This window comes from Humulus lupulus, chromosome 1, assembly GCF_963169125.1.
Source record: "Humulus lupulus chromosome 1, drHumLupu1.1, whole genome shotgun sequence".
Classification (NCBI taxonomy): Eukaryota; Viridiplantae; Streptophyta; class Magnoliopsida; order Rosales; family Cannabaceae; genus Humulus; species Humulus lupulus.
The window spans coordinates 188,515,947-188,539,798 of NC_084793.1; the positions used below are offsets into that span (position 1 = coordinate 188,515,947).

The following is a 23,852-nucleotide window of genomic DNA, read 5'->3' on the forward strand; positions in this document are numbered from 1 at the left end:
TGATTGGTACTGTGTTTGGATCATATGATGAAAGTTCTTAAAAACTTTCAGACTTATTTTTCAGAAGATATACCCATGTGATATGTCTGTGATCATCGATGAATGAAATAAACCATCGCTTACCATGAGAAGTATTGACCTTGGAGGGTCCCCATATGTCACTATGAATAAGAGAGAATGAGCCAGAAGTTGTATACATTTTTTGAGGAAGCGAAACATGTGTGCTTGGCAAATTGATAATATCACATTAGAAGTCAGCAATATTTTATTTGCAAAAAAAGATGGGAATAAATATTTTAAATATAAAAAATTTGGATGCCCAAGTCGACAATGCCATAACATAATTGTTTTTTCATTTGGGTTTGAAACAGAGTTTGAAACATATGATGAACAAGAATTAGAAGTAGAACTTGAAACCAAACGTAGTAGAGAAGAAGACTCTTTTATTGGATGTTGTCTTTCAAAGAAATAAAGTTTGTCACAAATCCTAGCATTTCCAATCATTCTCCCTGATTATAGATTCTGGAAGTGACAAGAATTTGATACAAATTTAGCAAAGCAATGATTATCAGCAATTAATTTGTTAACAGAGATTAAATTGCATTGCAAAGCAGGAACATAAAGTATTGTTTTAAGAATTAGATAAGCAAATAATTTAATGGTGCCAATTCCGACAATAGGAGAATGAGTGTCGTTTGCAATTGTGACACTAGATTTAGTGGAACAGGGACAATAAGTATCAAACAAACGAGGTAAATCTGTTATTTGATCATTGACGCCTAAATCGATTATCCACGGTGTTTGGGAAGTGGAAGAAAAATTACCAGAGTGTGCAACTGAGGCACCATGGGTCTCAAGACCAGAACTGGGTTTCATGGATTATTAACTCAGAAGAGTGTATTAATGTGCAAGTTGTTCCTTACTGAATAAAGGGGTAGCTGCACTATTCTGATCAGTGCTACTCAATTTGAGTTTGGTAGGCCTTCCTCTCATTTTGTCGACGTGGAATTCAGTTGTGTGGCAAGTGGATGGACCGTGATGCTGGCAGTGATCACAGAAAGGTCTGTCACCCTTACGATTAGGTCGCTGGTCAAGATTGGATCTGCCATGTGGTGGTAGGCTTGGAAACTAGAGCCGAACTTTCAATGGGCTATAGTTCAGGATTAGCGAGCATGACACGACGTCGTGCTTCTTCACGTCTGACCTCAGAGAATGCTTCTTCAGTGTCAAGAAATGGGGAACGACCAACCAGATGTCCAGTGACTTCATCAAGATTATTGTTTAACCCAGTAAGAAATTCAAAAACCTGTTCTTTCTCTAACTGCTACTGTTGGATTGTAGTGTATTTAGCACACAGCGGTGTGGTATCCAGATAAGATTGAGTTCCTGCCACAAGTCATTAAGTTCGAAAAATATTGGGTAACAACTTGATTACCTTGCTTGATTTCTTTGAACTTGGTACGGAGTTCGAAAGTTTGAGAAGCGTTACCGAGATCTGAATTCATTTTTCGAGCAGTGTCCCATACCTCCTTAGCAGTCTTAAAGAATAAATATCCGCGACTAATTTTTGAGCTCATTGAATTAATTAGCCACGCAGGAACAATAGAATTTTAAGCTTGTATGTAGGATCATTGGAAGGAGGTGTAGGGAGATCACCAGTAATACCCAAGTTTCCCACGACCACATATGACAAGCTTAATTGATTGGGCCCACTGTAGATAATTTTTTCCATCAAGCTTATTATGTGCTATGATATGAAGAGAGCTATTGTCAGGGTTATACAGAGAGCCCATAGAGCCACTGGGCTGAGTTTGGACTGAGTTGGAACTAGGGATAACTTCAGTGGGCTGAGTTGGGCTGAGTGAGACCCAGTAGTTTGAGAGGACCTATCTTCACTGTTGGACATCATTCCTCGTGGGACGTATAGCTGGGACTTGCAATTGATATGGAGACAGAGGGCTTGCGACTGGTGGAACGTCCGAGGAAACCGAGACTTGCGATTGAGCTTCGGAGGACTAGCTGAGAGGTTCCGTACTGAGGATGTCTACGTCGGACTCAAGCGAATGGCCGAGGAGTGGGTCGCCTGAATACCTTTCTGGACTGCTGAGAGAGGTGTGCCGGAGTCGAGAGAGGTACACCTGAAGCCGATGTAGGATGCGACTGGCACAAAAAAATGCCGAACTGAACAGAAGTGTCCGGAGATGGTGAAGGAGCCTTAAAGCTCTTATACCATGTGAAAATGGTGAGATATAATCGTTTTTATTTTTGTGTATATTTCTTATGTATATTTTACAACCTAGGACTGGCATTATATAGTCTATATACAGATCAAAGATTTTAATTACAGAATAAATAAAATCCCTATAAATCAGGAAACTAAAAGATCAAATCGTTAGGATTTGATTTTCCTATCTGTCAACAAGTAGTAATTACATTTTTTTTTTTTTTGAAAAAGAGAGATCAAAGAATGATCTCCTCTCAAATAGATTGAGAGCCCTCACTTATGGCGGAGGAAAACCGTACGAATACAAACAAACACAACAAACAAGAACCCTACCCACCAACCAAAAAGGCTAATGATGCCACAATCTATCCCATTCGCAACTAAGATCCAAAATGGACAAACCCTCAAAATCCTTAGATTTATACACCCAAGTTGCGACCAAGAACTTAATCTTCCCCCAAACCATGCCAGAAGAAATACAAATGTCCTAAAAAATCCTACTGTTGCGCTCAAGCCAAATAGCCCAAAAAGTTGCTAAAACTGTGCACTTCCACAAACGAGACATACGCTTGCCTCCTTCCAACTTATATTGGATCAACTGGGAACAAGTATAGGCATACACCAAGATATACCAAACTCCGCAAACACCTGGGACCACACCTTGCCAGCAAACTTGCACTTCAGGAACATATGATTTGCAGTCCCCCTCAGCCTTACAACAAGCGCACCAGCCAGAGGACAAACAATGGAAAGGTTTTATCCGTTGCAAAATATCGTGAACACTGATCGTATTCAAAAACAGGAACCATCCACAGACTTTATCCTTAGACGGGATACAACTCTTCTACAATGCCTTAGTCCAAACCTCCTTCGTCCCAAGATGAGGATAACTCAACCCTTGAAAAGTTGATTTACAAAAAAACATCTCGCTAACGTCTAAAGTCCAAATCTTCCTATCATTTAGAATCGAAAGTAGAGAAACGTCTTCCAATAGATGCAACAACCGTCAAGACTTGGGGCTTTAGACCATTCACATTCAAACACTGCCAGTCTTTATTCTTCCTCAGAGAAAGGCGACTCAATTAAGGAAGCCATAACTGACGAAATAGGTACCCAATAGTACAGCCACTCGCACAGCAAGCTGACCAATTGTCTGAACCAAGAGAGCCTGAGCATTGGTCAAGAGAAATTCCACATAAAGAATCAGGTATTTCTGTTACTACACCTTCTCTTATCTCTGAAAATAGTGACTTTATGTCTATCACAAACGAAGACATGGAGGACTTGCCTATAGCCAAAAGAAAAGGAGTTCGAAGTAGTACACAACATCCCATACATAAATTCATGTCATATGGAAAGCTGACGAAGCACTACAAAGCTTTTGCAACAGGTTTGGATAAGATTACCATTCCTAGAACCATTTATGAAGCACTGAGGTCCAAAGAATGGAAAGAGGTATGCAGAGATGGATGCATTGACGAAGAATGGTACATGGGAGCTTGTGACACGACCGAAGGATATCAAAACAGTAAGTTCTAAATGGGTGTTCTCTGTAAAATATCAAGCTGATGGGAGTATTGACCGCTTTAAGGTGCGACTAGTGGCACATGGCTTTACTCAAACATATGGTGTTGATTCTATGGAGACATTTGCTCCTGTTGCAAAGCTCAATACAGTAAGAGTTCTCTTGTCTCTTGCAGCTAATCTTGATTGGCCACTCTATCAACTAGATATTAAAAATGCCTTCTTAAATGGGAATCTTGAAGAGGAAGTTTACATGACTATACCACCAGGATTTAGTACTGAACTAAATGTTGGAAAAGTATGTAAACTAAAGAAGTCACTCTATGGGTTGAAGCAATCACCTATAGCTTGGTTCGATAGGCTTGGGAAGGTAGTAAAGAAATGTGGTTATAAGCAGGGGCAGGCAGATCACACCTTGATCTTCAAAAGGTCTAAACATGGACAGTTGGTCGTTCTAATCGTATATGTGGATGACATCATCTTGACTGGAAATGACAGCCACGAGTTACAAGCGATCAAGGAAGATTTAGCAAGAGAATTTGAAGTTAAAGATCTGGGCAAGTTACGATATTTCTTGGGTATGGAAGTGGCTAGAACGAGTAAAGGTATTTCAGTCTCACAAAGGAGATACACTCTAGATTTGCTAAAGGAAACCAGAATGCTTGGTAGTAAGCCTGCTGCTACACTCGTGGAAGTGAATCACAAGTTCAACCAAAATAAAGAATATGCTCCAGTAGACAAAGAACAATACCAAAGGTTAGTAGGAAGACTAATCTATCTCTCACACACTAGGCCAGATATAACCTTTGCAGTCAGAGTCATGTAAGTCAGTTTATGCATTTTCCCAACGAGGAACATCTGCTGGTAGTGAATAGAATCCTTCGATACTTGAAGATGACTCCTGGAAAAGGATTAGTTTTTGGTAAGGGGGAGAATAGAACAGTTGAGATTTTCATTGACGCTGATTGGGCTGGTTGCACTAAAGACAGGAGGTCCAGAATAGGTTATTGTTCGATGGTCTGGGGTAACTTGGTAACTTGGAGAAGTAAAAAACAGTGTTGTGGCTAGAAGTAGGGCAGAAACTGAACTAAGGGCGTTGGCACAAAGCACATGCGAGCTACTATGGATAAAAAGAGTACTGGCAGAGTTAGGAATGGAGACACAACTACCAATAAAGTTGTACAGTCACAATAAAGCTGCTATAAGCATGGCTCATAACCCCGTTCATCATGATCGAACGAAGCACATAGAGATTGATAGACATTTCATCAACGAGAAGACGAAGAATGGAATAATCTGTATTGTGTTTGTGCCTACTAAACAACAAACAGCTGATGTACTAACCAAAGGGCTGACTCAACAAAAGTTTGACGATTTTTTAAGCAAGTTGGGCATGATAAATATCTACGCACCAACTTGAGGGGGAGTGTTAAATATGATATGAGTATTACTTTTATTATTAGTTAGAATAGGTCTGCCAAGAAAAGTGGCTTAGTTGTAACAACCCTAAGTTTAAGGAATATTAACGTTAAAGACTTGTTGTATAATTATTTAAGGAGCTCTTCAATTTGTATTATTCAGTTTTTTAGAAAATAAAAATAAAAGACATTTTCTTTTTCTCTCACTGATTTCAGATATCCCAAAGCCAGATTCCGCTAATGCTGAATACAAGACCTGGAGAGCTGAAAATAATATGGGAATGTCATGGTTAATTAGTTCTATGACAACTGAAATAGGAGAAATTTTTTTGCCATACACCACGACAAAAAATAATTGGGATGCAGCACGTGAAACTTTCTCTAGTAGTGAGAACACAGTTTTTTCATGTGGAAAGCACACTCCAGGACCTTTGTCAAGGTGAGAATTCTGTTACGATTTATTACACAACTCTTACTCATTATTGGCAGCAACTGGACCTATTTGAGACACATGAATGGAAGTGCACATAAGATGGGGCATATTTCAAAAAGATTGTGGAGAAAAAATGGGTCTTTATATTTTTGAAAGGGTTGGACAAATCTCTTGATAAAGTAAGAGGCAGAATTCTTGGAACCAAGCCTCTCCCTAGTTTGCGAGAGGCCTTCTCAGAAGCTCGAAGAGAGGAGAGTCGAAAACGAGTTATGTTGGGACAACCTCAACCTGCCTTCACCCCTGAAATTCCAGCCTTTACAGCTGCCAAAGACAATCTGCCAGACTCAGGAGTGTTCCCTGCTCGCAGCAGTTTCCAAAATGACAATTGAGGCAGAGAAGGTCGCCCATGGTGCGACCATTGTCAACGACCTAGCCACTTTAAGGAAACTTGTTGGAAGTTACATGGGAAACCCGCTGATTGGAAGCCAAATCGAGATCGCGAAGCAAAAGGGAATGTTGTCTTATCTAAAACACTTCCACCTGCCCCCTTCATCAAGGAACAATTAGAACTTCTCCAGCAACTCCTACAGTGCGGCACTTCATGCAGCCAAATCCTCATCCTCTTGGATTGTTGACTCAGGCGCAACTGATCATATGACAGGTGACATATTACTTTTTACAACTTACTACTTCTTGTAGCAGCCCTCAAATAGTGTGTATTGTGAATGGTACACACGCCAAAGTGGATGGCACTAGAACCATCTGTCTCTCAAATAATCTCCCTCTCCAATCTGTATTATTTGTGCTTGAATTTGATTGCAATCTTATCTCTGTTAGTCAATTGAACCGAGATCTAAATTGTGCAACTAAATTTCTCTCCAAATCATGTGTTTTTGAGGACTTGAGCTCGGGGAGGATGATTGGCAATGCTGATTTTCGTGCAGGCTTCTATGTTCTAGATGTCAACCACCCTTCAAACTGTATTGTCAGTTATCAATCTCAAAATAGTCATAGTCTCATGTCTGCTAGTCAATTTAATTAGGAAAGTGAGGTCATGATGTGGCACTTTCGTCTAGGTCATCCAAACTTTTATGCATTTGCAACGTTTGTTTCCATCCTTATTTATTGTAAAATATGGTGAATGAATTGTGTTTTATTCAATAGGATAGTATGTATTTATATACAAAATTAGGGAGACTAAATAGGAAACTAACTAAATACAATTAACTCTAATTTCTACAACTAATATACAACTAATATATTCTAACACTCCCCCTCAAGCTGGAGCATAAATGTTAATCATGCCCAACTTGTTACAAAGATAATCAACCCGCACCCCATTCAAAGCCTTTGTAAAAACATCTCCTAATTGTTCTCCAGTCTTCACATATTCTGTGGAGATCAGTCCTTGTTGAATTTTCTCACGAACAAAATGATAATCAATCTCAATGTGCTTAGTTCGCTCGTGGAACACAGGATTTGAGGCAATATGAAGAGCAGCTTGATTATCACACCACAATTTTGCTGGAACTGAAGTCTTAAACCCGAATTCAGTCAAAAGCTGATAAATCCATACTATCTCACACACAGACTGTGCCATAGCTCTATATTCTGATTCTGCACTGGATCTAGACACAACATTTTGCTTCTTACTCTTCCAAGAGATTAGATTGCCCCCAACAAAGATACAATAACCTGAAGTGGATCGTCTATCTACCTTGGAGCTTGCCCAATCTGCATCAGAGAAACACTCAATCTGGGTGTGTCCATGATCCTTGTAAACAATACCTCGTCCTGGTGCTCCTTTCAAGTAACACAAAATTTGCTCTAATGTTGTCCAATGATGAATTGTTGGAGAAAACATAAACTGACTAACAACACTAACGGAGAATGCAATATCTGGACGAGTCACAGTTAGATAATTCAACTTTCTAACCAATCTGCGATATTTCTCAGGATCTTCAAATGGTTCCCCATCATGTGTAAGATGCACAACTGGATTCATTGGAGTACTACAAGGTTTTGCTCCCAATTTTCCTGTCTCAATTAACAAATCAAGTACATACTTTCTTTGAGACAGAAAAATACCTTGTTTACTTCGAGTAACTTCAACTCCCAAGAAATACTTGAGCACCCCTAAATCCTTCGTGTGAAACTGGGTATGAATGAAAGATTTAAGGGATGAGATGCCTCCAGTATCATTTCCAGTAATAACGATGTCATCCACATACACAACTAACAAAATGATACCAGCAGTTGATCTTTTATAGAACACAGAATGATCTGACTTACTTTTCAACAAACCAAATTTCTCAACAGCCTGACTAAATTTACCAAACCAAGCACGAGGACTTTGTTTCAACCCATATAAAGATTTGCGAAGACGACAAACTCGCCCTAACTCCCCCTGAGCAACAAACCCAGGAGGTTGCTCCATATACACTTCCTCAAGATCCCCATGAAGAAAAGCATTTTTAATATCAAGCTGATGCAAAGGCCAATGATGAGTAGCTGCCATGGAAATGAACAGTCGAACAGATGTGAGTTTAGCAACAGGAGAAAAAGTATCACAATAGTCCACTCCATAGGTTTGAGCATAACCCTTGGCAACAAGACGGGCTTTTAAGCAAGCAATTGTTCTATCTGGATTGACTTTAACCGTGTTGACGCGGTTCTTCGGCAACAGGTAATTAAGAGAAGAAGAGAAAGAGATTAGTACTAAAAGTAGAACCGTCACAGATATGAAATCTTTGGGAAAGAACTAGGTGACTCAAGACACGTTTTTAAGTGGTTCGAAGGTTAAAATCCTTCTACTCCACTAGTCAATATTATTGATATTCTCTGGGTATTTGGTTTACAAAGTATATAGTTCTTTGAAGACTATTTTTTCCAACCCCTATCAACTCCCAGGGTCTCCTTATTTATAGGAGAAGACACCTGGAAGTTGGTAGGGAGGTCATCCCGTGACCTTACCATTTGTCATATCAAATCTGTGACATTCATGATTAATTTCTAAACCTGGCACACAAGTGTGGTCTAATTAGCATGGAAGGAGATAATGGGCCGCACGGCCCAACCCGTCCATGGGTGTCTGAATACGCACGTTCCTGCTGCGTGTCCGAGAAGTCAGGGGGATATCAGGCACGTGATGGCAGGAATATGCACGTTTATCTTGCGTGTTGACTTCCCATAGGGTCAGAGCTTCCTGAGAAGCTCGTGACCTGAGCAGTTCGCAACCCGAGCTGCTCCGCCCGTGGCCTTCGGATGACACTCTCAGCTCCTATGCAACAAATGTGAGCTGGAAACAGGACCCCCTCGAGCTGATAAGGGTCCGTCTTGGAAATAGGACCTCCGGCCTGCGGGAGCCTCGGGCTAAACCTGATTAGTCCGAGGCTCGTCCTGCTAAACAGCCCGTGGGAAAACCAGGGCGTACAAACTGTAAACACCCATTTGCACCCTATGGCCCGTTTGCTTGAAGGTAAATTAACTAAGTCCCAAGTACCATTCGCAACTAAAGCATTCATCTCTTCTATCATTGCAACAAGCCAACCAGGATGAGACATGGCTTCACGAACAGTTTTAGGAATAGTGATAGAATCAAGAGAAGCAATAAGAGAGCAAGAAGAAGATGACAGATGATTATAAGAAACAAAAGAAGAAATAGGATATGTACATTGACGTTTACCTTTACGTAGTGCAATGGGAAGATCATCGTTGAGTTCCGAATCTGATGACAAAGATGCAGGTGCAGGATGTGAAACAGGAGGTGGAGGAGGTGGACGCCTGGAGTACACTATAATAGAAGGCTTAGGAGGTGGTGGAGGTGGTATAGGTGTAGGCATTGCGGGAGCTATGACCGAGGCAGGTGAAGGAACAAGAGACTCGTCAGAACATGTATCAGGCACAGAGGATGTGACAGAATATATCAACAAATCATCATCCTCCCCATGACGAGTAGGAGTAGGTTGAAGATGAAAAATAAGGTGTATTTTCCACAAAAGTCACATCAATAGACACAAGATATTTGTTAAGATCAGGACAATAACACCTATACCCTTTCTGAAGACGAAAATAACCAAGAAAATACACTTTAATGACTTAGGATCTAATTTGGTGACATGTGGACGGACATCTCGAGCAAAACAAATACTGCCAAATACCTGAGGAGCAACTGGAAACAATGACTTACCGGGAAAAAGAATTTTAAATGGGATCTCACCATTAATTACTGAGGATGGCATGCGATTAATAAGAAAGCAAGCTGTGGAAACTGCATCGGCCCAAAAAGGTTTAGGAACTTTCATTTGAAACAAGAGGGCACGTGCAGTTTTAAGAAGATGTCTATTTTTACGTTTTGCTACACTATTTTGGGGTGCAGTATCAACGCAAGAAGTTTCATGAAGCATGCCATTAGAGATCATATAAGATTGAAATTGAGCAGATGTGTATTCCTTGGCATTATTACTTCGCAAAGTATGAACATGCACATTAAATTGATTTTGAATCTCAGCACAAAAAGCACAAAATATAGAAAACAACTCAGAACGATTTTTCATTAAATATAACCAAGTTACACGAGAATAATCATCCACAAAAGTAACAAAATACCTGAATCCAGGTTTAGACAAAATAGGAGAAGGACCCCATACATCAGAATGAACTAACTCAAAAGGAACACTAGCACATTTATTGACTCTAGGACTCAAACTAACACGATGATGCTTGGCAACCTAACATGACTCACAATCTAATGAAGACACCTTACTATATTGGGGACAAAGCTTCTTGAGCAAAGGAATGGATGGATGGCCCAAACGACAATGAGCCTCAAAAGCGGAAGCGACACTCGGACAAGCAATAGGAGTTGAGGACAGTGGATCAAGAACATACAGGCCGCCAGATTCATGTCCTTTACCAATAATCTTCTTCGTCATAAGATCCTGAAATAAACAATGATCTGGAAAGAAAGAGATGCAACAATTCAAATTACGAGTGAGTTGACTAACAGAAAGCAAATTAAAGGATAAATTTGGTAAATGTAAGACTGATGACAAAGTAAGCAAAGGTGTAGGAGTAACAGTGCCAAATCCAATAACAGAAGATGGTGATCCATCAGCTAAAGTAACAGAAGAAGTGGGACAATAAGACTGAAGAGTGGAAAAGAGACTAGAATTACCTGTCATGTGATCTGTGGCACCAGAATCAATGACCCATTTCGAGGATGTGGAAAGAAGGCATGCATTAGATTTACCTGAATCAGCAATTGCAGTGATAGAAGGAGATGAAGACTGGAGTGATTCTTGGTACCTTGAGAACTTGGCAAATTCATCCGCAGAAATAATGACCGATCTGTCAGGTGCATCACTAGTGCTTGCAACATTAGTATAGTGTTTTTGCTGATTTTTAAACTGTAGCTTCTTACACTCGAACTTGGTATGGCCTGGTTTCTTACAATAGTTGCACATAATGCTCCCGGATTCCGGTGTTCGATTGTCAGGCCTTTGGGAATTGCCTCCTTTGGATCCACTTGGAGTAGAGTTTCTCCATGGTGCATGATTATTATGACCAACCAAAGCACTATTAAGAGAAACAGATGGAGTAGTTTCTTTACGAAGAACACGGCTAAAGACATCTTGTAAAGAGGAGACATTAGACCCAGAAAGAACCTGTGACTTTGCAGAGTCAAAGTCAGATGAGAGTCCTGCTAGAAAGCTCATAATAGCCATCTGCTCTCGCTGGCGCTGTTGAACCTTCACATCAGGACTAAATGGCAACAACACATTAAGCTCTTCGTATGTCCTCTTAAATGTCATAAAGTAGTTCATAAGAGACTGATCTTGTTTCTCCGCGCGATAAAAGGCTTTGCAAACATCATACATACGCGATAGATTGCCTTTTCCAGAATACAAAAAATCCAAGTAATCCATTAGTTCTTTAACCAATTCACAATGATTAATTAAACTAATTACCTCATTATCAATAGAATTTCGAATTTGAAGAAACAAGCGAGCATCCTCACGTAGCCACACTTTTCGTGAATCGTCTTTTTCTTTGGGAGGATCATCAGTCAAGTGATCATCTTTGTCAATACTCTTTAGATAAATCGAATCGTCTTACTCCATTCCAAATAATTCAACCCAATCAATTTATGGTCCGTGATTTTAGACATCACGGGAACCACATCAGAAATAACTAGTGGTTTTGGATCTGATTTCACCTCTGCCATAACCTCAAAAACAAATATCGAAAGAGACAAAACAAAATCGAACAACGAAGAACAAGTAAAGAACACCCAAATACGAAGAAGTGAGAAATACCAAACTACAACCTGAGACAGATGCGAGTAGGCTCAAGAGGAGCCGAGAAACGAACCGGAGATGATTCGCCGTCGAAATCCCCATCACATGCGCCTCCTTGCGCCGGCGCGTGGGGTAGGTGGCAGAAGGAACAAGCGGCACGTGACCCATGCGATGAATCATGCGATCGGACTTTGGGGTTTGGCAGATCGGCGGCTGGGCAATCTTTCTAAGTGGGCTGTGAGAACAAATAATCACTCTAAAGATGGTTTCCGAAAAAGAACCCTAATTGAAAAATCCCAATTTGTGATGAAAAAAAAACCCTAATTTGTAATGAACCCTAATTTCGAATTTCGAATTCCCAATTCCAAAACCTGGCTATGATACCATGTAAAATATGGTGAATGAATTGTGTTTTATTCAATAGAATAGTATGTATTTATATACAAAATAAGGGAGACTAAATAGGAAACTAACTAAATACAATTAACTCTAATTTCTACAACTAATATATTCTAACATTTATCAATAAACATCCCAATTTATTTCATTGTGAAGTTTGTCAATTAGCTAAGCATACTAGGAACACTTATTCACCACGATCTTACAAACCCAGTCACCCATTCTCTTTAATTTACGGGGATATTTGGGGACCATTCCGTATTCCTAGTATGACTGGTGCTAGATAGTTTTTACTGTTGGTAGATGATCATACACAACTACTTATGAAAGAAAAATCAGAAACCAAACACATCTTCCAACAATTCCATGTCATGGTCAAAACCCAATTTAGAGCAGAAATTCAAATCCTTAAAACTGGTAATGCCAAAGACTTCTTTAATTCAAGTCTTGGTCCATATTTCTGATTTCACGGTGTTGTTTAACAAGGTTCATGTGTTGACACACCACAACAAAATGGCGTGACAGAAAGGAAAAACTGTCATGTACTTGAGGTTGCCCGATCTCTACTATTTCAAACCAATCTTCCTAAAGATTTTTAGGGCGAGGATATTCTAACCGCAACATACCTCATCAATCATATGCCTTCTCGTGTCCTCAAATTTCGCTCACCGTTACAAATATTTCAAAATTAATACCCTACCTCACTTCTCGTGTCCCAGATCCCCTTTAAACTTTTTGGTTGCACTGCTTTGTTCATATTCATTCTCAATTCCGTGGTAAATTTGATGATCGTGCACTAAAATGCATATTTCTTGGGTATTCCGCCAATCAGAAAGGCTACAAATGTTTCTCTCCCATTACTCGAAAATTTTATAACACCATGGATGTTACTTTCTTTGAGCAAAGCTCCTTCTACTCCCATTCTGCAATTCAGGGGTAGAACACAAGTGAATCACAGAATTGGGTTTGGTCTTCATTTCTTGAACCATCACTTTACTCTATCTTCTCCATCTAACACTCCAATCCTGATTCCAGCTTCAAGTCCATGATCAGATTTCCTCCAACATGCATCCCCTTCCTCACCAGAAAAATTCATCCTTGCCTCCTAATGATGCCATAAAAGTTTATGGTAGAAGGAACAATTCTAATCTGCCTGTAACCAAACCAGCAAAGTCAAGAGCCTCTCCTAAGCCAAGTCGAGCCTGAAGAACTACAAGAAGAATCAAATTTTGGTTCTCAGTTAAATTCAGATTATGATCCAAAGTTGGACCTCCCTATTGCACAAAGAAAAGGTGTTCGATCATGCACTCAACATCCCATTCACAATCAAATCTCTTATGCAAATTTATCACCAACATTTCGGGCTTTTGTGACATCCCTAGATAGAATCACAATTCCCAAATCGGTGTATGAGGCTCTACAGGTTCCAGAATGGTGCAAGGCTACACTTGAAGAGTATATGGCACTTGAAAAGAATGGTACTTGGGTATTAATAGAACTTCCTCATGAGAAGAAAACAGTAGGCTGTAAATGGATATTCTCAGTCAAATAGAAAGCAGATGGGGGTATAGAAAGATACAAAACTCAGCTAGTGGCAAAAGGGTTCACTCAATCATATGGGATTGATTATCGGGAAACCTTTGCTACTGTGGCAAAGCTTAATTCAGTTCGTAACTTGTTGACCATTATAGCAATAGCGATTGGCCACTATTCCAACTTGATGTCAAGAATTCTTTCTTGAATGGAGATCTAATTGAGGAAGTCTATATGAATGTACCCTGTGGCTTTGAGACAACGGGGACACAAGGAAAAGTCTACAAGTTGCGAAAGGCATTATATGGACTTAAACAGTCTCCCAGAGCGTGGTTTGATAAATTCACCAAGGTTCTTAAACAGGATGGATACTCCCAGACACAGGCAGATGATACCCTATTTGTGAAACATTTCCCTAATGGGAGAATCACAGTCTTAATAGTCTACGTTGACGACATAATACTCAAGAGTCAATTGTCCTAGGAATTCGAGATCAAAGACTTGGGGTTTCTAAAATATTTCCTTGGAATGGAAGTTGCACGAAGCAAACTGAGAATCTCAGTTTCTCAACGCAAATATGTTCTAGATCTCTTGTGTGAAACCGGCATGATTGGGTGCAAACTTGTTGAAACTCCTATGGATCCTGTAACTTTCTGAATAATCGTTATATTATTCATGAAAGAATATTGCCTATAAATAGGCAGATTGCAACTAAAGAATTAAAGACAAAGTTGTACATTTAACCTAGGTCAACTAATCACCTAAAAACTAGGAATATACAATAAAGATGGAAATAAAAAAATTCGGTTACCCTAAAAGGGTGGATACCCAATAAATACAAGATATTTACATAATTCTACAGATCCTAATACTAAAATGATGCCTCGAACAGATGAGTTGGCAGCCGATAAGGGACAGTACCAACACATGGTGGGTAAGCTGATATATCTAACTCATACACGTCCAGATATAAGTTTTGCTATTAGCATTGTGAGTTAGTTTATGAGCAACCCATCAATGGATCACTTGGAGGCAGATTACTGCATCCTAAGATACTTGAAGAAGGATCCTGGGAAAGGACTTATGTTCAAGGAAACAATAAATCGAACCTTGGAGGTTTATACAGATGCTGATTGGGCTGGATCCCCTTGTGACCGAAAATCCACTTCAGGATATTGTTCATTTGTTTGGGGGAATCTAGTGACATGGCGTACCAAGAAGCAAGCTGTGGTAGCTCGGAGTAGTGCTGAGGCAGAGCTTCGTGCTTTAGCCTCAGACATTTGTGAAGGAATTTGGTTGCAACGGCTGATGAACGATCTAAGGATTGAAATATCAGACTCCATCAAGATCATGTGTGACAATCATTCTACATATGCAATTGCCAAAAATCCAGTCCACCATGATCGGACTAAGCATGTGAAGATTGATAGACACTTCATTAATGAGAAAATTGAAAGCAAGACTATCACACTCAACTATGTTCCTTCTGGACAACAAGCAGCAGACATTCTAACTAAAACATTGTTTCGCTCCAATCTCACCAAACTAAGTACTATACTTGGAATGGAGAACATATATCGCCTAGCTTGAGGGGGAGTGTAGAATATCAACCTAGGCTTTTGTACAACGTGTATATAGCTGTATATTTGATTCTTAGGAATTAGTTTCCTATTTTAGTGATTTGTATATCAGACAGTTGTGGGTATTATCTAGAGCCTGATTTTTAGGAGATATTCTAGGAAATTTTATATCTCACTTTTCTATATATATACTTGTATATTTTTTGCGATTGGAATAAGAGATAAAGTTTATCACCAATTTCAGAAAACTACAGTTATACTTAACAAAGATCTACAAAATGACATAATAGAAACTTGATAATGTAACATGATAGTCAGAGATCCAAGTTTCATTAAGGGAATCAGAGTAAGCAAATCCAGAAATGTTTCCCTGGTATTTACATTCAAGAAAAACTTAAATAAATGAAAACTACTACTAACTTTTTTTTTACCAGTATCGCTGTGCTTTAGCTGATTCTCAATGCTAGAGTACAACTTGCTTTCTAGTATTTCTGTTGCATTCATTTTCAAGCAATGCTATTGCCAGCCTCTACTTATTTTGAGCGTATTAAATTTAAGGAGAAATTGTAGATTTTATCTTTACTCGTGATTATTGAAGTTCATGATTCTGTTTTGATGGTGGAGTTTAAATGTAAGTTTGTGTTTTACAGGTTGGTTGGTTTAGTTTTGATCCTGAGTTCCATATTGAAAGGGAACAGATGTGCTGCTATCTCACACGTACCACAAAGATTACACACCAGTTAATTAATGATAACTTGCATCAAACTCCCACTTATGGAGGATGGGTTGAAGCTAAGGGCCCTAGATATTGCCCCTCGATTGAAGATAAGGTATACTTGGTGTAATCTATGTTTCTGAAACTGGTTATATTGTTTTAGAAAAACTAGTTAAAACAAAGCCTTAAATGAACAAATTTGGAAAATGGAGTTTCACCAGGAGGTTATTCTTCCTAATACAATGATATAGATGCATAAACTGATTCTTCACAAATTTATTTTACTTAATTTTTTTTTCTTTTGCTTTAGATTGTTCGATTTAAGGATAAGGAGTCACATCAAATATTTCTTGAACCAGAGGGTCGAAATGTGCCGGAGCTCTATGTGCAGGTGCAGTGTAAATTACTGGTTTTTCTTAATGTTCACTGTCTTTTCTTATTTCCTATACCATACAAGTACTAAAATCCAGAGCTTTGTTGCTGTTGTTTTTCTTAATGTTCTCTCTCTTTTCTTTTTTCCTGCACTATACAAGTATTAAATCCAGTTCTTTGTTGTTGCTTGTGCTATGTAGGTGGTTTATATGTACTTATAAGTCCTGTTAATATATTATTTAACCTTTTGGTTTCATTTGATATATTTCACCTTATGTGTTTGTTTTTTGTAAGGATTAGACAAGACTGTTAAACGAAGAAAACAATACATAAATAAGAAAACAGGGCATATTCTTATTTACAACAATAAATTTCACTCACAACCAAATGCGCCTTTGTCGCAAACCAGAAGAAGAAAATATATATATATATTTATGCATATAAATGTATATATTTACATGTACTCTTTAACACTGAAAGGACGTAATGCTACCCAAGCGTTTACTCTTTCTCATAACAGCTCCATATCCTTCTCTGCATCTTCATATATTTGCTAGTTATTCCTGATCATAACATTCATAAGATTGTCAAGACAGCAACATTATAGAGATTCCCAGTTCTTCTATTTGTTTAGATATAAAGAAAGGATGCTTTTTTGAGCATTTAAGCATGTAAACTGATAACCAAAAGGTGTCAAATTTCTACATCCAGAAAATAGTGTCCTACTAAGTGAATAGCTAGAATATTTGTTCCCCATAACACATCTTGTGTGTGTTGTTTCAATGCCATATCTGGGATTTTATATTTTGCCTCTACTACAGGGCTTTTCTACCGGTTTACCAGAAAGACTACAATTACCACTCTTGAGAACTTTGCCTGGACTCGAAAACTGTTCAATGCTTAGACCCGCATATGCAGTAGAGTATGATTACTTGCCTGCTCACCAATGCACTAGGTCTCTCATGACAAAGAAATTTGATGGGCTTTTCTTCTCTGGTCAAATAAACGGTACCACAGGCTACGAAGAAGCTGCTGCACAAGTAAATATCTTAAGTACTTCCTCTAAATTGTTGAAAATGAAATATAAATATAGTTTAAATTTATAGTGAGCACTTGCGACAAAAGTGTATCCAATGATTTGATGACCTATTTCTTTTTATTTACTGTAATTAAAAGAATTTATGCTATTTGGCACAAGCGTTATATTTCCTCACCTTTTCTTTCTTTCTTTTCTTTAGGGTATTCTATCTGGTATTAATGCGGCCAGACATTCAGATGGTAAGCCACTCATTGTTCTTGAAAGGGAAAGCAGTTACATAGGAACATTGATTGATGATCTGGTCACTAAGGATCTCCGAGAACCTTACCGAATGTTAACAAGGTAACAACCTATATTTCTCCTAATGTATAAATGAATATGAATATGGCAGTTTTCCTGAAAATGTTCTCATGAATGTTTGTGGCGCCATCCTTTTCAAAATCTTGAACTGTAGTTTGTCAACTTGAGAGAGAGTGAGAAGAAGGTATGGCTTCACAGTCAATAGAATAAAATACAAAGAAATAGGTGGATCATGTTCATGTTAATCTCAAAGAGAAAAAACATGAAACCTGAAAACAGCAACATTACAGTATAAATTAGTTGCAATAAAATCTAGTTACAAAATATCACAATTACAATCTGTCTCAACTCTAAACTCACATCAGATAGCCTTACATGTGTAATATGACACTTGTCATTAAGATTGGAATTTTGTTTTAATTTTAGATATTACAATAAATGGAACGAGTTTGTAAATTAGTTATCAGTGGTGGTAATGTCTTGAATGTTGTGTATGTGTACCTTTATTACAACTTCGAAGCTTTGCTTAAGCCTGAGGACCATCCTCATCCAATTTACGTAAATTGAGTTAACAATTCCTTAACAATAACAAAATGTCTTATTTCACTTAAACTGGGACCATATTTGGAAGATATTTATTTGATAAGCTACCTAGGATGTTTTTGAATCCCTACTTGGGTGTCTATGGCTCTATGATCATTATTCTGAGCACTTTTCTTTTTGGTGTTAAGTTTTGTCATGATAACAAGACAATCCTATTAAGTCCAACGAAGTCTGTCATAGGATGCCAAGTCAATCAAAACTAAGCACGCCAATCTTCAGGCTAAGGACCCTGTCAAGCAATGCATGGATGCTTTAAGCTAATATCTTTTAAATCATTAAAGAGATTTTTTTTTGGTGCTGAAAAATCATTTAAGAGTTGGTTACTTATTTGTGTTCAATTTCTAATCTATAAAAGGCCCCAATCTACTAATGATTTGTTTGACTTAATATGAAATTATAAACTATACAGTTTTCTCTCTCTAAAATTCTTCTACTCTATAATTTTCTCTATTGCTTTCTTCTTTCTGCTATTTTCTTCCTTGTTTCTACGACAAAGTTTTCAAGATCTTTCTGTTAGATTTTCTTTCATAATTATTATTTAATAGGTAGTTGTTAGAATATATTAGCTGTAAATTAGCTAGAAATTAGGGTCAATTGTAATTATTTTAGTTTTCTAATTTCTCCCTACTTTCCTAGTTTAGTTTCTCTAATGTTGTATAAATACAAGTTATTTACATGAATAAAAAACACAATTCATTCACCATTTTGTTCATGGTACCAGAACAAATTTGATTAGGGTTCGAATATTGAGATTCAAAATTAGGGATTGTGTTTTTGGGTTTGGTTCTTCTTTGTTTTAGGGTTCCTTTTTCGGAAACCCTATTTGGAGTGCGTCTTAGTTCTCACCGTCCACATAGACAGATTGCCCAGCCACCGATCGTCAAAACCCCGGATTCCGGCCGTCAGAATCGCCGCGCGTGGTCCCTACGTGCCGCCACTTACCACTGCGTTCATCCCCACGCGCCGGCGTGTGTAGGCGCGTCCGACCGTGTTTTCGGCAACGGTCAGCTTCCGCTCCTTTTTCGGCCCTACTCTGTCCTTCTTGCATCTGTCTCCGGTGGTTCTTCTCAGTTGGTGGTTTGATACTTTTGACTTATTCGTGTTTGGGTGTTCTTTCTTTGCTGTTTGCTTTCTACCTTTTCCTTTTCAATTTTTGCTTTCGAGATTATGGCAGAGACAAAATCAGATTCAAAATCAGCGGTTGTATTTGATGTGGTTCCCGTGATGTCTAAAATCACGGACCATAAATTGACTGGTTCAAATTATTTGGAATGGAGTAAGACGGTTCGACTTTATCTAAGAAGTATTGACAATGATTGTTTGAGTGATGATCCTCCAAAAGAAGAAGATGATTCGAGAAAGATGTGGCTACGGGGAGGATACTCGCTTGTTTCTCCAAATTCGGAATTCTATTGACAATGAGGTAATTAGCTTGATTAATCATTGTGAATTGGTTAAAGAACTAATTGATTACTTTGAGTTTTTGTATTGTGGAAAAGACAATCTATCTCGTATGTATGATATTTGCTAAGCATTTTACCGTGCGGAGAAACAAGATCAGTCTCTTATGAATTATTTTATGGCATTTAAGGAAATATACAAAGAGCTTAATGTGTTGCTGTCATTTAATCCTGATGTGAAAGTTCAACAGCACCAAGAAAAGAAAATGGCTATCTTGAGCTTTCTAGCAGGACTCTCATCTGAATTTGACTCTGCAAAGTCACAGGTTCTTTCTGGTTCTGATGTCTCCTCTTTACAAAATGTCTTTACTCGTGTTCTTCGCACAGAAACTACTTCTTCTGTTCCTCTTAATAGTGCTTTGGTGAGTCGTAATAATTATGCACCGTGGAAAACCTCTACTCCAAGTGGATACAGGGGAGGCAATTCACAAGGACCTGACAATCGAACACCGGATTCCGGAAGCATTATGTGCCACTATTGTAAGAAATTAGGCCACACCAAGTTTGAGGGTAGGAAGTTACAGTTCAAAAATCAGCAAAAACACTCTGCTAATATTGCAAGCACTAGTGATGCATCTAACAAATCGGACCTTATTTCTGCTAATGAATTTGCCAAGTTCTCTAGGTACTAGGAATCATGGAAGTCATCATCTCCTTCTATGCCTTAGAAGAGATGAATGTCTTAGATGCGAATGGTACTTGGGACTTGGTTGATTTACCTTCAGGAAAACGGGACATAGAGTGTGAATGGGTATTCACAGTGAAAGTCATTCCAGAAACAATTGCTCGATCAAAGGCCCGTCTTGTTGCTAAAGGTTATACTCAATCCTATGGAGTGGACTATTGTGATACTTTTTCTCCTGTTGCTAAACTTACAACTATTCAACTGTTTATTTCCATGGCCACTACTCATCATTGGCCTTTGCATCAGCTCGATATCAAAAATTATTTTTTCATGGAGATCTTCAGGAAGAGGTTTATATGGAGCAACCTCCTGGGTTTGTTGCTCAGGTGGAGTTGGGGCGAGTCTGTCGTCTTCAAAATTTTTTATACAGTTTGAAACAAAATCCTCGTGCTTGGTTTGGTAAATTTAGTCAGGCTGTTGAGGAATTCAGTATGTTGAAAAGTAAGTCAGACCATTCTGTGTTCTATAAAAGATCAATTGTCGGTATCATTTTATTAGTTGTGTATGTGGATGACATTGTTATTACTGGAAATGATACTAGAGGAATCTGATCACTTAAATCTTTCATTCATATCCAATTTCACACGAAGGATTTGGGGGTGCTCAAGTATTTCTTGGTAGTTGAAGTCACTTGGAGTAAATAAGACATTTTTCTATCTCAAAGGAAGTATGTACTTGATTTGTTAACTGAGACGGGAAAATTGGGAGCAAAACCTTGTAGTACTCCAATGAATCCTGTTGTGCACCTTACGAGTGATGGGGAACCATTTGAAGACCCTGAGAAATATTGCAAGTTGGTTGGAAAGTTGAATTATTGTAACGCCTTGGATAGCCAAGACCGTTACACTGTGTGTTTATAAAGGTGCAAGACTTGCTAATCAAGTCGTTTATTTAGAAACGTGTTACCGAAACTATAATTGAGCTAGGGTTAAAAGATTTTGGATACAAAAGTCATGTTTCATATAATTTAACATTTTGTACATGGGATCCCAAAGGAAATAGAATTTAAAAGACAGTTTACAAAATTCCAGGTTATAAACATGTACTGGCCACTCTTAGGGCAAAATTGACATTTAGGCTTCTCCCGTCCTGTATCACTCATCGGCCGTGGTGGCCGATCAGCTGACTATGTACATTCAGCCCCCGAAGCTCTCCAACTCAGGACTGGTCCACCTTGCTCTTGCCTTTACCTGCACCACGAAGCACCTGTGAGCTGAGGCCCAGCAAGAAACCATAATACAGTGTATAAACAATAAACAACAATCAGATATACAACAGGTCATACAACTCACATAAATAGTGGCATCAATCTTCAAACCAATAATCAATTATTCAGATAACAAACTCATCACAATCATTAATTAAACAACATTACACATATCACACCAAAATACAGGGTCGGCGCCCTTAGGCCGCACCCTCTGATTATCCCATTGACTTCGGTTCGCTTAGGCCGAGCTCAGTGATTATATATTTAACCTCAGCTACCAGTGGCCGAGCCGCGTCCTGTGCGCAAATATTAATTCCGACACTCTTAGGCCGTTTATCACATGTCCCATGGCATAATACCATCTCATGACATCACGTATAAATATAGGGAGCTCTTAGTCCCAACACTAATACATAACCAGGTGCAATTTCTTACCTTTGATTCCGTTAGCTTTGATTAATGCGATCGACCTTCAAGCACGATCTCGTCCGAGCCCTAGCGTACACCTAGTCACAACCATAAATTAGAACTATCACTAAACTTCAATTCCAAAACCTAACCTCGAGACTAATCCCGAGCCCTTGGGAAGCCCTAATTCCACCAAATGGGGTGGTGAAATCAAACCCCGAGCCCCCAGGCAAAAACCCTAAGAAATAACCCAAAAATCCATTAGCGCTACAGCACCACATAGTAGGTGCTATAGCGCTACAAGCAGAGCCAAAAGCCCCCAGAAAACCCAAGCCTAGCGTTGTAGCGCCCTAAGGCTAGTGCTACAGCGCTAGTCACAGAACCTTCAGCACTCTGATTTTCTTCCTTCGATTTTCCTCGAGCCAAACCTCTATAGAACCCTTCCAAACCTCAACCATACACCAATTTTAGCCTACCATAATCTACATCTCACCCCACATAACCCAACAACCTAAAACTTAGCCACATGCTCCATCAAACAAAGAAATCAAGAATTGTGCTCAAGAACTCATAAACTCATCAGCAGAAACCAGAACTAACCTAGCAACTTAGATGATCAAGCTCAGAATTTTCTTGCCTTTGATGGGGAATTTGACCCTAGGTTGCCCTTAGTATCCTTCCAGCCTTAAGTTCCTCAATTCATCAAGCTTAATTCTCTTAGCTTCCATCCAAAACTCAAGTTTAGAAATCCATTCCAACAAAACTCAGAAACTCAAGAACAATCTTTAAACTTTACCTTAATTGAGTGACTAACTCCTGCTGAATCCTCAAGCTTTATCAGGGACTCTAGCCCCAAGCTCCAGCCCAAGCTTTCCTGAGTTAAAGCTTCAAAATTCCTAAATAAATGGTGAAGAATAGCCTAAACCGAGAGAGAGAGAAAGAGGTTAGCTTAAGTGTTCTGTTTTCTTTTTTCTTCCTTTTTCCTTCAGCTTCCACTATGTTATACAAATCCCACTAAGTGGTAAAAGGCAGATTAATACCTATCTCTTTTTAAACCAAATGACCATTTTGCCCTCCCACTTATATCCTAAGCCTTTAATCCTTCGAAGGGCATTTTGGTCATTTGTTCCCAATTTCCGCTAATTCCTCGAGTGTCCCTAATAATTACTGCTTGCATCCCGACACCTAACTAATCACCAATTATATTCCTCAATATCAAATAGCCTCCAATATATTTCCTAAATTCCTAGAAATACCCCCAGACTCCCCCGAGCCGGTTATAAATCTCCACCGTGATTTTTTCGCTAAACTACTTACCAGGATCACCTCGAGTCACAAGCTACAAATATATCCACAATAATGTGGTCTCAACGATTTATCACAAATATTTACATTTATGCCATCAGCGGGCCAAAATTACAATATGCCCTTATAACCTAATGATGGCCTACATGCATACTAATACTCATAATCATGCATCTCATATATCCAAATAATTATATAAGCATGCTTATCACATAATCATGCATTTAATCATTTAAATCACACATAATCCAGTTATGCCCTCCCGGCACACTAATCAAGGCTCTTAAGCCTTATTAATAATTTTTGGTCGTTACAATTATCTTATTGTGACTTGTCCAAACATTG

The 23,852-nt window shown here is 38.7% G+C and overlaps 1 protein-coding gene across 1 annotated transcript in view; it reads left to right on the forward strand.

Moving 5' to 3' along the window:
• LOC133801539 (uncharacterized) overlaps positions 1-23,852 on the forward strand; it is a 45,308-nt gene that overhangs the window by 18,342 nt on the left and 3,114 nt on the right. Inside the window, exons 6-9 of the mRNA XM_062239778.1 lie at positions 16,061-16,240; positions 16,436-16,516; positions 17,319-17,537; positions 17,736-17,878. Coding sequence (XP_062095762.1) covers positions 16,061-16,240; positions 16,436-16,516; positions 17,319-17,537; positions 17,736-17,878 — 623 coding nt within the window. The remainder of the gene's footprint in view (positions 1-16,060; positions 16,241-16,435; positions 16,517-17,318; positions 17,538-17,735; positions 17,879-23,852) is intronic.